The 14891-nt window shown below is 41.9% G+C and overlaps 1 protein-coding gene across 1 annotated transcript in view; it reads left to right on the forward strand.

Moving 5' to 3' along the window:
• Window positions 1-14891, forward strand: part of LOC110115671 (polyadenylate-binding protein RBP47) — a 36099-nt gene that overhangs the window by 12181 nt on the left and 9027 nt on the right. Inside the window, exon 2 of the mRNA XM_020848978.2 lies at window positions 1947-2400. Within this exon, the coding sequence (XP_020704637.1) occupies window positions 1947-2400 (454 nt within the window). The remainder of the gene's footprint in view (window positions 1-1946; window positions 2401-14891) is intronic.

Genomic DNA, 14891 nt, shown 5'->3' on the forward strand with positions numbered 1-14891 from the left:
TATAAAAATGCATGTGCACATGCATATATGTATGTATATTTTTTTGTGTAAATAAACATAACAGAGCTGCTATCAAGACAAGAACAGTTGAACAAGACTTTCTTTGCTTGACCCAATAATGGTATATATTTTAAATTCGTTATGGATTTATAATAATTATAACCATCATGGGAGAGTTGGCTCGTCAAAGTGCCTTTAGGCTCCCTTGGCTTGGAATACTTTTATTTTTTTCACAATATTGGGTAATCCTGACTTTATTACACAAATTAAGGCGAAGGTATATGTGCTTTTTTAATTGAAGTTTATTGTGACATTAACCTTATCGCTTAAAAGGATAATGCAATACTTTTGGTCAACTACACAACTCTCCTTGGCCTATTGGTTGAGAGCTTAGGCTTTCAACTAAGAGGTCCAGGGTTCGAGTCTATGTGTATGCGTTGTGTGTGTGAGTTTGCCTTAAATGGCCTAAATGTCCCAAAAGAAAATGTAAAAAAAAAAAAAAAAATTTTATTGTCATCGTGCTTCTACCATACATGTTTTATTTTTCCTTGATCTTCATGCTTTGGAGCTTGATTTTCCTTCAGACGCATGCATCATGTTTCTCTACCAAAATGTAAATTTTGTGAAATGCGTGTTAGATGCTGGAAAAGTATGATTTTGGCCTTTTTGCTATTGCTAAAGTTGATGCCAAAAGGACACTGGTATAATCTTTCTGAGCAGTCTGTTCATTAGCAGACAGATGATATTGCCTTGCTTGGGAGAAATTATTATGAGCGGAGACCAGACGGCGAGAACCGTTCAGATTTGCTACGGTTTTGCTGCCCTTTTCTTGGGCTTTTGCAAATAATTAGCAAAAGGGCAGCAAATATGCATTCATAATTGCACTTTTGCTGCCATTCTGCTGAGTATTTACAAAAGCGCAGCAAAATGATAACAAATATTCAATTAGTAGGATATTTGTTGCGCTTTAGTTGCCCTTTTACAAATACTCAGCAAAAGGGCAGCAAATCCAAACGATTCTCGTCATCCGGCCTCCGCACAAAATAATTTCTCCTTTCTTGAGGATGGTGTGTAAAATGTTTTCATTGATCAACTTAAAATTTCATGATTCAATATTGTTGTAAACCTTCCTAAAATGATTAAAGGTGTAACAGACAACAACAACATCCAATGTTTATCCCACTACATGGGATTGGGTACATGAATCATTTTTCTCTATTGTGTCCTATCAAGTGTCAAATTCTCATTTAAATCTAATAAAGAAAGGTCATTTCTAATATTTTCTAACTAAGTTTTTTAAGGTATGCCTCTGCCTTTCGTAACATAAGCCTAATCTAATACATCTACTCTTCTAACCGGGTTATTGGAAAGCCATTGTTTTTTGTGACCAAATCATTTACGACGACTCTCTCTAATCTTATCTTTCACTGGAGCTACTCCAGCCTTTTCACATTTATGCTGTCTCTATGAATAAAGCACTCATCCATCTAATCATCCTCATCTCTGCAACACGTAACTTAATTTCATGCTTCTCTTTTAATGGCCAACATTCTCCACCATAAAGCATTGAAAGGTCTCACCGCCATCTTATAGAATTTTTCCTTAAGTTTGAGGGGGACTGTTCTATCACACAACAAGCCTAATGCATTCATCAACTTCAACCATCCAACTTGAATTCTACTAATAATATATTCATCTATTTCACCATCACTCTGAAAAATAGACTCAAGATATTTGAAATGATGTGTAACAAGCATTGTGGCAAAATTGTTGTTCTTGAATAAAAGTATTAACTCTTTAATGAATGTAAGTTTCATTAATATTAAATTTTATGGATTTATAATTGAGAAAATGGACACATTTTTTGTATCTTTGATATTTATAATCAGAAAATTCATTTGAACCATACCTTGTACTTGTTATTTCTCTAACTCGATCTTTGGCAGGTCTTCTCCATAAAAGTGATACGCAATAAGCAGACTGGAAAGTCAGAAGGATATGGTTTTGTAGAGTTCTTTAGTCATTCAGCAGCGGAGAAAGCAATTCAGACCTTCACAGGCAATTTGATGCCTAACAGCGACCAACTTTTTCGGCTAAATTGGGCATCGTTTAGCATGGGTGATAGGCGTTGCGATATTGCATCTGATCACTCTATATTTGTAGGGGACTTAGCACCAGATGTTACTGATACTCTGTTACAAGAAACTTTTTCCAGCAAATATTCATCTGTAAAGGGTGCCAAGGTTGTTTTTGATGCAAATACTGGCCGCTCAAAAGGATATGGTTTTGTGAGATTTGGAAATGACAATGAAAAAGCACTTGCCATGACTGAGATGAATGGAGTTTATTGTTCTAGCAGGCCCATGCGTATTGGAGCTGCAACTCCAAGAAAATTATCTGGTATGTAATATTTATTTGAGGCATTATCTTCAAATGTCCAGAGTTATACTTGTCTTCAGTTTTTTCTCATGGGCTCGTTGCTGTTCCACTTATAGGATTTTTTATTTAATTTTCAATAGACGTGAACTTTCTGTCGTAACTAAATTAAAGTGTTTCTTTTGCCCAGGTTATTAACCGTGCTTATTTGATAAGACTAATCCCTATAAATAGTCTCACCTCATGTTCAAGTTTAAGAGCGATAAGACTACTCCCTCTAGGCAAATCAGGCCCCTAGGTAAAAGACTTGTAGTAGAGCCGAATCCCCTAGGAAGAAAGTGAGTCTACCCTTGACAATGTCACCTCATTCTGACTGAGTTTTTTTGGTGAGTTTTAAAAACTCTGAAACTATCAAAGACCATGTTTTGCCTTAAAACTTAAAAGAAGATAAAAGCTTTATAAAATCCACACTAAGTTGCTATACTAATGATGGACCAGCAGTTGAGCCGGTGGGCTCCACTATTGGGGGGGGTGGGGTGGGGTGGGGGGGGGGGGGGGGGGGGGGGGGGGGGGGGGGTGGGCATTAACGAAGAAGAGAGAGGAGCTCAAAGGGGAATAATTTTATTTTTAATTACTTACCATAGAATACTAAAATGAGAGGGAAGTTTATTTAGGAAAATGGGGATGATTTAGATTCATATTTGAGAGGGAATTATAAAAAATTCATTTAGGAAAAGATGACTAATTTGAATTTAGATTTGGTAAGGAATTATGAAGGCTTTATTTAGGGAAATAGTGCTGATTTGAATTCACATTTGGGAGGGAAATATGAAGGTTTATTTAAGGGTAATTAGGTTGTTTTATTTCCAGGATGTGATTGTGTTTTTGTTGTAGTCTTCTTTGGAGTTATTTCTAGCAGTGCCTAGGGTTTGTGGAGAGTCGATCTTTCTCTCAAATAGTAGATCAACTTGTATCTTAGTTCATTGTGTTGAAATAAGGATTTTTATCGTTGATTCTACTGTGTTTTCTCTTTGTTGGAGATCATATACCTATCAAATTGGTATCAGAGCATGATTTGAGACTTATGACAGCAAAGAAATTTGATTCCTTGGAAGAGCATTTGTAGGAGAAGTGGGCCAACTCAAAGCGACATTTGAGGAAAGAATTTCATCAAAGGAGGATAAGTTTTCCAACCTAGAAGAGACGATGAAGAAGGTGTTGGATCTTCACGTCCAATTGGCGTCATCAAAGGCAAGAACACTGATAGGAGGAAATGCAAATTTCTTCAATAAGAGGGATGATCATGATGTAGAAATCTTGGGAGAAGAGGAAAGGTGACAATCTTTTGAGCCACTTTCGAGGAGAGGAATTGGATGGGGGGAGGGGTGGGGGGTGGGAAGGGAGGTTATGGCATGTGGACTTATGGAGATGAAGAATTCAGGAGGGCTAAAGTTGAAGAAAGGGAGACATGAGAGGGGACATGGGGGAGATTATCATAATTGTTACATAGGGGGAGCCAAAGAAGGAAGAGGGAATTGGGGAGGAGGAGATATGAGGGTGATGAATCTAAAAATGCTAGTGTTTGAAGGTGAAGATGCACATGTGTGGATATATAGGGTGGAGAGATATTTTGCAGTGAACGAGTTGACGGATGAAAAGAGGCTCACGACAGTCTCTCTAGGTTTGGAAGGAAAAGCTCTAGCATGGTATCAATAAAGGGACATGAGTGCTTCGATCAGATCATGGGGAGAGTTCAAGGCTTGCTTATTAGAACGTTTTTGAACCAATCGAGAAGGAGACTTCTATGAGTAGTTCTTCGTTCTTGTGTAGGAAGGGAATTTGATATAGTATCGATAGAAGTTTGAGTTCCTTTTCAGTCATGTGGGGAGACTGTTGGAGATGCTAGAAGGAAACTTCATGAATGGGCTTGAGACCGGAGATCAGGGATGCAGTGAGGGTGTTGAGACTAAGAGGCTTAGAGGAGACCATAAAGCTAGCCCAATTGGTGGATGATAAGAGGTCTCTGGAAAAGGAAAGTTAAAGCAGTCAGCCAAGAGCTACGTACCAGACAACGACCATTTTTCTGGCACCAAAAGTGCCACCTGTACCGGCCTGATAAAACGATCTAGAGATCGAGGAGTGGGAGCAAGATCGAGAGGAAATTTTCAGTGTTTGATGGAGACAGAGTTGTAGGAGAAGCGAACGAAGGGGCTGTGTTTTAGGTGTGATGAGAAGTTTATCCCAGGGCATAGGTGTAAGGACTAAACCCTCCAGGTTCTTACTGTTTATGATGACAAAGAAGTTGAAAGGGAGGGTAAAGGGGAAGCGATGGTGGTGGAAGAGGAGCATCTTCAGCTGGACGTATTTGAGGTTTCACTGAACTTAGTGGTGGGGTTAACTCCAAACCATACTATGAAGGTAAGGGGGAATATAGAGGGAAAGGCCGTGGTAGGTCTGATAGATAGTGGGGCAACCCAAAATTTCATTTCCAGTAAGATGGTGGATCGGTTGGGGCTAAAGCTAGTAAACATGAGTTGTTATGGGTTCATGATGGGGACATGGAAGATGGAAGGGAGTAGGGGCACTGTAGGGGCCTACTCCTAATGCTACAAGGGATACAGATAAGGGAGGATTTGTTTTTTTGTTGGAGTTAGGAAGCACTAATATGATATTAAATATGAAATGACTGCAAACTTTGGGGGAAACAATGATAAATTGGAGAGCTCTAAAAATGAAAATCCAAGTGGAAGGGAGGAAGATGATCATTAAGGGGGATTCTTGTTTATCCAAGACCATTGTATCTCTCAAGAACATGGTGAAAGCTATACAAGGCACGAAAGGGGGATACTTAGTGGAGCTTCAAAGCATGGAAGCAATTCAGGAGGACAAGGTAGAGGAGGTACCATTGCTAGTCCAGTTACTACCACACTAGTTCAGCGATACATTTTAGGCCCATCACGGATTATCCCCTTGTAGGGAGCAAAAGCATGCCATTACCATGAGGGAGGGAGCTATATCCATCAGTGTTAAACCTTATAGATACTCCTAGATTTAGAAGGATAAGATCGAGAAGCTGATTTGAGAGATATTGGAAGCAGGAATCATCCAACCGAATGTGAGTCGTTCTCGAGCCCAAACTGTTGGTGAAGCTAGAGATTTTGAGTGGACTATTGGGTCTTGAATAAGGAAATCATTCCAGATCAGTTTCCTATTCCTGTAATAGATGAGTTGTTAGATGAGTTGTGTGGAGCGGTGATCTTTTCCAGGTTAATTTGAAGTCAGGTTACCATCGGATCAGGATGAGAGCAGAAGATGTGCACAAAATTGCTTTCCGAACACATGAGGGATACTACAAGTTTTTGGTATGCTTTTTGGCCTTACCAATGCTCCATGCACCTTACAGTCTCTCATGAACCAAATTTTTTAGCCGTACATCCGAAGGTTTTTATTGGTATTTTTGGACGATATTTTGATTTATAAGAAGACCTAGGAGGAGCATTTGGATCATCTAAAGGTTGTTTTGGTAACATTGAAGAAACACCAACTATTCGCCAACTAGAAAAATGCTCCTTTGCACAGTCCAGAGTGGACTTGAGACATGCCATATCTCAGGAAGGGGTGACAACTGATCAAAGCAAGATTGAGCCACACTAAGGTGGCCTATATCCAAAACGCTAAAAGAACTCTTGGGTTTTTTAGACCTCTCATGGTATTACAGGAAGTTTGTAAAGGGGTATAGCTTGATAGCCGGCCCACTGATAGAACAGTTGAAGAAGGATAGCTTTCAATGGGGGGAAATAGCGACCAGAGCCTTCGAGCAGTTGTAAAAGGCCATGACTACAATTTTTGTACTAGCATTACTAGATTTAAGTCAGGCGTTCACAATGTTTAAAATTGCATAATCGGGTATTGAAGCATTTTTCATTCGTGAGGCGAGGCGTAAGCCTCAAAATCAAAAGATTGCGTAAACATAAAATGATAAATTTTTTATATACTAATGAATAAAAAATATAAAACATAAAAAAGCACAAGATATGAAGTGAAATCAAAATATCCCAATAATAAAACAATATGAAATATAGTTCAGCTCAAATTCTATCTTTTTCAAATCACAGTATTCTTTTCGTTAACATATAATTCCAAAAATAAATAGCAATGACATATCACATAAGAATTCATAAGTCATCAGCACTGTCATCACTAAGGGGGTCTTCATTTGAATCATCATTATTATGAACTGTTTTCTCCCCTTCCTCCTATCCTATAGAGTCCATGTCTCCCAAGCAGCTCCTTCTTCCTCAATATCAATTATCTTCCTCTTTCCCTAAATATTTTTGAACAATAATGCTTCACTTATTCTAGATTAAGAAAACTTATACAAAACATGCACTCATGAAGAAGCAGACTAACACTAACAACTATTACTAAGGATGATGAATAAAATAATATGCCGGGTAGCCGGGGCCCCCGGAACAAATTTTTATTGTAAGAGAAATTTTGAAGTTCTGTTTATTTTTAAAGTTTGTAAGTCGTTTGGCTGTCCCCGGAATAATTTTTTATTGTAAGAGTAATTTTGCAATTTTGCTTATTTTTAAAGTTTGTAAGTCGTTTGTATGGAAAGATACTGAATGGTATCGAACATGTATCGAGCGGTACCGAGCATGCACCAAGAGGTACCGAGCATGCACCTAGTGGTACCGAGCATGTATCTAGTAGTACCAATCATTGTTGTGCTGAGTGGTACCGAGCTATACCGAGCATGTACTGCTCGGTACTGACCGAAGACGCACTGGGGTGGTGGGCCGAACCAAATAGATATATATTAGGTTTTATTTTTTAACTTTAAGAGGCGAACGCCTCCAAAACATGAGGCAAGGCACACCTCAGTGAACTTGAGGCATACGCCTCAATGCTAGCTCTCATTGCGTAGGCTTTGATGCTTAAAAGTTCAAAATTATGTTGATGTGCACCTCTTATTGCGCAATTTTAAATCATGGGCGTTCATAGTGGAGACGGATGTCTCACGTTATGGACTTGGAGCGATACTCACTTCAGTCAGTTACTGACCACCAGGGAAAGGCTTAAAACAATTTATGAGAGGGAACTGATGGCTACCGTGCCAGCCATACAGAAGTGGCGTCCATACTTGTTGGGATGATATTTCATAGTCGCGACTAATCATAGGAGCTTGAAGTTTTTGTTAGAGTAGAGGATGATAACAGAGGAGCATCAGCGATGGCTCTCCAAGCTAATAGGGTATGACTTTGAGATATATTACCGACCTGGGCTAGAGAACAAGGCGGCAAATGCTTTTTCATGATGCTTGGAGATTCCACATATTTTCAACTCTATCAGTTCTGATGGTCATGGACTGGGAAGCCCTGAGGAAGGATAATGAGCAAGATGAAGGATTGGGCAAGATCAGATATGACTTATTGAAGGATAATGATAACCACCATGTATATGCCTTAACTAGTTGAAGTTACTATATCAAGGATGATTGGTGCTTCCTCGGACATCGATGTTCATCTCTCAGCTCTAGCGGGAGTTTCATGGCAGTTCTGTTGGAGGGCACTCATTGGTATAGAAAACATACAGGAGATTGATTGCTAAATTCTACTGGATTGGTATGCAGATGGATGCAGATGAGATGGTGAACAACTGCGATGCGTGTCAAAGACACAAGCACTTGGCAATGGCTCCTGAGGGACTCCTACAGCCTTTTACACTACCCGAGAAGGTATGGGAGGAGGTCACTATGGTGGTGGTGGATCTGTAGAGCAAGTACACATTTTATTCCTGATGCCACCCATATACGATAGTATCCGTCGTTGCGGTATTCATAAGGGAAGTGTTTCGTTTGCATGATATACTGGAGTCTACAGTGTCAGATCGAGACAAGGTCTTTTTGAGCCACTTCTGGAGAGAATTGTTCAAAATGTAGGGAATAGTATTGAAGCGCAACACCGTGTATCACCCCCAAACGGATGGGCAGACAGAGGTGGTGAATTGTAGTGTGGAAACTTATCTACGGTGTTTTGTATCTTATCCCAAAATTATGGTCGAGATGGTTAGCTTGAGCAGAGTATTAGTACAATATTTCTTATCATACAGCAGCTCAGATGACACAATTCGAAATCTTTTATGCTAGAGATCCTCCCCATTTGCTGTATTATGGGCACAACAACACATCAATATCCTTAGTAGAGCAGTATTTGGAGGAAATGGACCAGATATTAGCAGAATTAAAAGGGCACCTGTTGAGAGCCCAACATATCATGGAAAGACAAGTTGATGCACACGGGAGAGATGTACAATTTGATGTCGGAGATAGGGTTTATTTGAAGCTCTGACTATATAGACAAAAAATTGTAGCAAGAAGAAGGAATGAAAAACTCTCCTTGTTATTTTGGGCCCAATGAAATAGTGGAATGTTTGGCGTAGTAGCTTACTATTTGGACTTGCCAACCAAAGCAGTTATTCATCAAGTATTTCATGTATCATACATGCGACGAGCAATTGGAAAACACAAGCCATCCATAACATTATCGATCACATTGACATATGACATGGAGGTGATTTTGGAGCCAAAGGAAGTAGTAGGGGTGCGTCAGGGTGAGACTGGGGTTAAGGATGTATTAATTAGGTGGAAGAATTTGCCATAGGCCACATGGGAGCCTTATCAGACAATCAAGAAGCAATGTCTTTCAGTCCACCTTGAGGATAAGGTGGCTCTTTGGGAGGGGAGTATTGATGGACCGACTGCTGAGCCAGTGGACCCCATTAGGGGGGTGTGCGACGAGCAAGAAGAGAGAGGGCCTCAATGGGGAATAATTCCACCTTTAATTACACTTACCATAGAAAATAAAAATTGAAAGGAAATTATGTAAGTTTGTTTAGAAAAATGGTCCTGATTTTGATTCTGATTTGTGAGAGAATTAAGAAGATTTTATTTAGGGAAAGAGGGATGATTTGAATTTAGATTTGGAAGAAAATTAGGAAGGTTTTATTTAGTGAAAGGGAGCTGATTTGAATTTTAGTTTGGGAGGGGAATAGGAAGGTTTATTTAAGGGTAATTAGGTTGTTTTATTTTCAAGTTATGATTGTGTTTTGGCTGTAGTCTTCTTTGCAGTTATTCCTAGTAGCGCCTAGGGTTTGTGGAGAGCCAATCTACCTCTCAAATAGTAGATCAACTTGTATCTTGGTTCGTTCTACTGAAATAACAATCTTTCTTGCTGATTATGCTATATTTTCTCTTAATTATTGCTTTTTTTTTTTTTGGTTTGGGGATCGGATACCTATCAACTTACGCGAATCTTATTCTCCTTTAATTTTTATAAAAGCCTAGAGGAGATTGAATAAGAAGTAACTAAAAAGTGTCATTTGTGTAAGCCTAGTCCTAGAAGGCAACCCTCCTCCCTTTTTATGACAAGATTTGCGTTGAGTAGTGTGTAAGTCCCTTCTAGCTGACGAGTCTAGATGGTTACCATTGCAAAGATGAAATATTTTGAAAATTTTGTGGCCCATCCAAGGTGACGGTGAATTAAGAGAGGTATTGAAAGTGACTCCCCCTTTTCGACATAATTCACCTTTAGTTGCATGCGAGTCCTTCCAACTGACGAGTCGAAATAATAGCCCCCATAAAGACTTAAGTCTAGGGAAAGGTGATGCCATCTAAGGCACAACATCATGCCAAGTTAAAAATTAGAATATTTTGAAGAATATGTGATGTGGACTATCCTATTCCAACGGACTAGCTTACCGCCTTATAACGACTACCGATCTGCTCCACTACTCGCATTACTGTTTTATTGCTTTTTCTGTTACTGTTTTATTACCCTGCACATGGAGGAACATTTCTCTCCTTTTTTCATTTTACAGCAACTAGCAGCTTATATTAGGATTACTGCTGAGGAAGTAAGGCAGAGAATGATATATTGAAAACTGCTATTATCCCTTCCTCTATAGTCTCTCTTCTTCTTCTTCTTCAGCTTCTCTTCTTCTTCTTCTTTCCTGCACTATTCTTGTTCTGTTTCTGTGTATCTTCTCTGCAGGTTGCGGTTCCACACCACATTGGTATCAGAGCTCGGTTGCGAGCATGAATGGCGGAAGGAAGCAAGCGTCCAACACTCGACGAGGATCGAAGTTTGGAAGCCCTGTGGAATGCTCAAACGTCTATCGCACGTCAAATGGAGGTACTCACTAACGAATTCTTCTGATTTTCTACAGAGATGCGGACAGAGATCCGATCCTTGAGAACAAATCGACAAGTGCCCGTGATAGACCGTCCATTCACACAGGCACTGGCACCCATACCGGTACCGCGACATTATCAACGCCGCTACACAACCCATCAAACTGCATCAGATTCCGACAATGGGGCCGACACGCAACAAATCCTGGACGCATCCGACTAATCGGAAGATGAGCGACCGATTCAGTTCGGACCACCCCGACGACAACTGGAGCACCAGCATTCTCATGGAGAATTCCGTGTGAAGCTAGACATTCCCTTCTTTGACGGCAGGTTGAACATAGAGGAATATTTGGATTGGGAGAGAGCCGTCGAAGCCTTCTTTGATTATATGGAGATTGCACCTGAAAAACAGGTGAAATACGTTGTCTGTCGTTTGAAAGGCGGAGCTGGGGCATGGTGGATGCAACTGATACAAACACGGAGACGGGAAGGTAAAGGCAAGATCATGAACTGGCGCCGGATGAAAAGACTACTACGAGGTCATTTCCTACCTACGGACTTTGAGCAAATGCTCTACCTCCAATATCAGCATTGCCTACAAAGCAACAGGACTGTGAATGAATATACGGAGGAGTTCTATAGGCTCAGCGCCCGGAATGATCTCAATGAATCTGAAAACCAGCTTGTCGCACGATATATCGGAGGATTGAAGGAGAGCATTCAGGACAAATTAGAACTTAATTCTGTTTGGACCTTGTCACAGGCCGTGAATTACGCTCTCAAGGCAGAGATTCAGCTCAATAGGCACTCAAAAACTCAAACTCCACGTCGGTACAGTGCTGAATCCACAGGGGATATCAGCAAGACTCCATCAACCGCCGCTGGCGGTAGTAAAGCTGCTACACCTCAGACTGCCGGCGCAGGAATTTTGGGAGCGGAGCCAAAAACGACGTCTGCATTGCGACCACGGTTCCCAGTGAAAGAAAACAATCCTTACACTAAGCCCACAACGCTTAAGTGTTATCGATGCTTTCAGCCGGGACACAAATCAAATGACTGTCCCAACCGCCAGCAGCTCCAATTATTGGAAGGGGATCCGGAGGGTGATCACCATAGTGCCGAAATGGTGAATGAACAAGACTTTGAAGATTTACAAGCTGATGAAGGGGATCCCCTAGTATGTGTATTGGAGAAATTGTTATTAGCTCCCCGCCAAGCTGGTAATTCCCAACGTCATTCCATTTTTCGTACTCGATGTACTGTGAATGGCAAAGTCTGTGACCTGCTAATTGCCGGGGGATGCACCGAAAATATTATAGCTCGTTCTGTGGTTCAGAAGCTCCAGTTAAAGACCACGAAGAACCCAAACCCCTACAAAATTAGCTGGGTTAAGAAGGGTATTGAAATCCTTGTGTCAGATATGTGCCGAGTGTCTTTTTACATCGAAAAAAGCTACATCTGTGAAGTATTGTGCAATGTTCTTGATATGGACATCTGCCACTTGATTCTTGGCCGACCGTGGCAGTATGATGTCGGAGCCATACACGACGACAGAGCAAACACTTTTACCTTTGATTGGAAAAGCCGCAAAATCAGATTATGGCCTAACTCCTCCCACCTGGACAATAAGGCCAGCTTGGAGAAAACGGCTATGCTTATTGTCTCCGGACCGAATTTAATTGATTCCTGGAAGGATTCGTCTGACATGCTTGCACCGATGATCGCTGACTCACATCCAGATAGCCAATTGGCAGATTTGCCAAGCGAGGTTCATGAGCTACTCCGACATTACAAGGACATTTGGCCCGAAGAACTGCCCGCGACGTTACCTCCAATGCGTAGTCTCCAGCACCACATTGATTTGCAGCCAGGAGCCACGCTGCCGAACTTACCGCATTATCGGATGAATCCACGGGAACATGAAGAATTGCAAAGAATGATTGAGGATTTGCTGAGCAAGGGTCTAATACAACCCAGCCTTAGTCCGTGTGCCGTCCCCGCGCTCTTGGTGCCGAAGAAAGACGGAACTTGGCGAATGTGCATTGACAGCAGGGCCATCAACAAAATAACGGTTAAGTACCGTTTTCCTGTACCTCGTCTCGATGATATGCTCGACAAGCTCGCGGGGGCCACTATCTTCTCGAAGCTTGACTTGCGCAGCGGCTACCACCAAATCCGCATCCGGCCCGGCGATGAATGGAAGACTGCGTTTAAGACATGAGATGGATTGTACGAGTGGCGAGTCATGCCGTTTGATCTGTGCAACGCTCCGGCAACATTCATGCGCCTAATGAACGAAGTTCTCAAACCAATCCTTGGGAAGTGTTGTGTCGTCTATTTTGGCGACATCCTTGTGTTTTGCCCTTCTCTGCAAACTCATTTAGAGCATTTATCATCTCTTTTTGAAATTCTGAAGGCACACAAACTCTATCTTAACTTCCCCAAATGTGAGTTTGCAACAGGTTCTGTTCACTTTCTGGGCTTCATCATCTCCAGCGGCGGCATCCTTACGGATCCACAGAAGGTCCGTGCCATAGCAGAATGGCCAACGCCACAGTCAATCCCAGAAATTCGGAGTTTTGTCGGCTTGGCGAACTTCTACCGCCGATTTATTCGCGGTTTCAGCATAATTGTAGCACCCCTCACAGATTGTCTCAAGGACAAATCGCTGCATTGGACTAATGAACAACAGAATAGCTTTGACACCATAAAGGGTGCGCTCACTTCAGCTCCGGTGTTGGCCATCCCCGACTTCGACAAACCATTTCATGTTGACACTGATGCATCCGCTGTGGGCATTGGGGCTGTCCTTTTGTAGGAAGGTCATCCCATTGAATTCTTCAGTGAGAAGCTGAGCCCATCCCGCCAAAACTGGTCCGCTTATGAGCAAGAATTTTACGCAGTGGTCCGAGCATTGAAGCAGTGGGAGCATTACTTGCTCCATCAAGATTTCATCCTGTGTTCCGACAATCAGGCACTCCAGTTTATTAATAGTCAGAAGACGGTGAACAAAATGCACGCTAGATGGACCACATTCCTGCAGCGATTCAGTTTCATTCTAAAGCACAAGTCTGGAGTGCAAAACAAAGTCGCAGACGCTTTAAGCCGGCGCTCGGCGCTAGTTGTTCAGCTACAAACCGAGCTCCAGGGACTACCAAGTATTCAGGACTTATATGCAACAGATAAGGAATTCGCAGCACCTTGGGCTGAACTTTCCAATTCCCCCACCGTCTCCTTTCAGGATTATTCAATCTCACATAACTATCTCTTCAAGGCGGGATTATTGTGTATTCCTGAATCTTCGTGGCGGGAATACCTTATCCAAGAAATGCATAGTGGTGGCTTAGCTGCTCATGCGGGTCGGACCAAAACACTAGAGCAAATGCAAAGTAGATTCTATTGGCCCCATCTTAGGCGTAATGTTATACGGTTTGTGGAAAAGTGCCCGATTTGTCAAGTTTACAAGGGATCAGCTCAGAACACCGGTTTGTACATGCCTCTACCAGTACCAAATTCCATCTGGGAAGATTTAAGTATGGATTTTGTTTTGGGTTTGCCGAGGACCAAGCGAGGTGCTGACTCCATCATGGTCGTGGTGGACAGATTTTCAAAAATGGCCCACTTCCTCGCTTGTAAGAAAACCTTCGACGCTCTTAATGTGGCCATTCTTTTCTTTAAAGAAATTGTTCGCCTCCATGGCTTGCCCCGTAGCATTACCTCCGACCGCGACGTCAAATTCGTGAGTCATTTTTGGCGTGAGCTGTGGAAACGGTTGAGAACAGAAATCAAGCTTAGCTCAGCATACCATCCTCAGACCGACGGCCAAACTGAGGTGGTTAATCGCTCACTCGGCAATATGCTACGTTGCGTCGCCCATGAGCATCCGAAACAGTGGGATGATTATCTAGGCCAAGCGGAATTTGCCTATAATTCCATGGCCAACCGGTCCACCGGGCAATGCCCATTTAGCATCGTTTACACTGAATTACCAAACCATGTGGTTGATATTGCTATACTTCCTAAGTGCAAGAGCAAGTCGGCATTGCAAACGACTGAAAGTTACACCAAGATGCTAGAAGATGTAAAATCCAAGCTGTCGGCGGCCAATGACAGCTACAAGCAACTAGCTGATGCTCATCGACGGAAAGTAGTTTTCAATCCGGGCGATCTCGTCATGGTTCGTATGCGCCGAGAACGATTCCAACCTGGAACTTATTCTAAGTTGAGCCCACGCAAGATCGGACCTGTGCCTGTCATCTGCTGTATCAATGACAATGCATACGTCGTGGACCTTCCTCCGGAATTCCGCACTCCAGCA

This window comes from Dendrobium catenatum, unplaced genomic scaffold (genome assembly GCF_001605985.2).
Source record: "Dendrobium catenatum unplaced genomic scaffold, ASM160598v2 fragScaff_scaffold_67, whole genome shotgun sequence".
NCBI lineage: Eukaryota > Viridiplantae > Streptophyta > Magnoliopsida > Asparagales > Orchidaceae > Dendrobium > Dendrobium catenatum.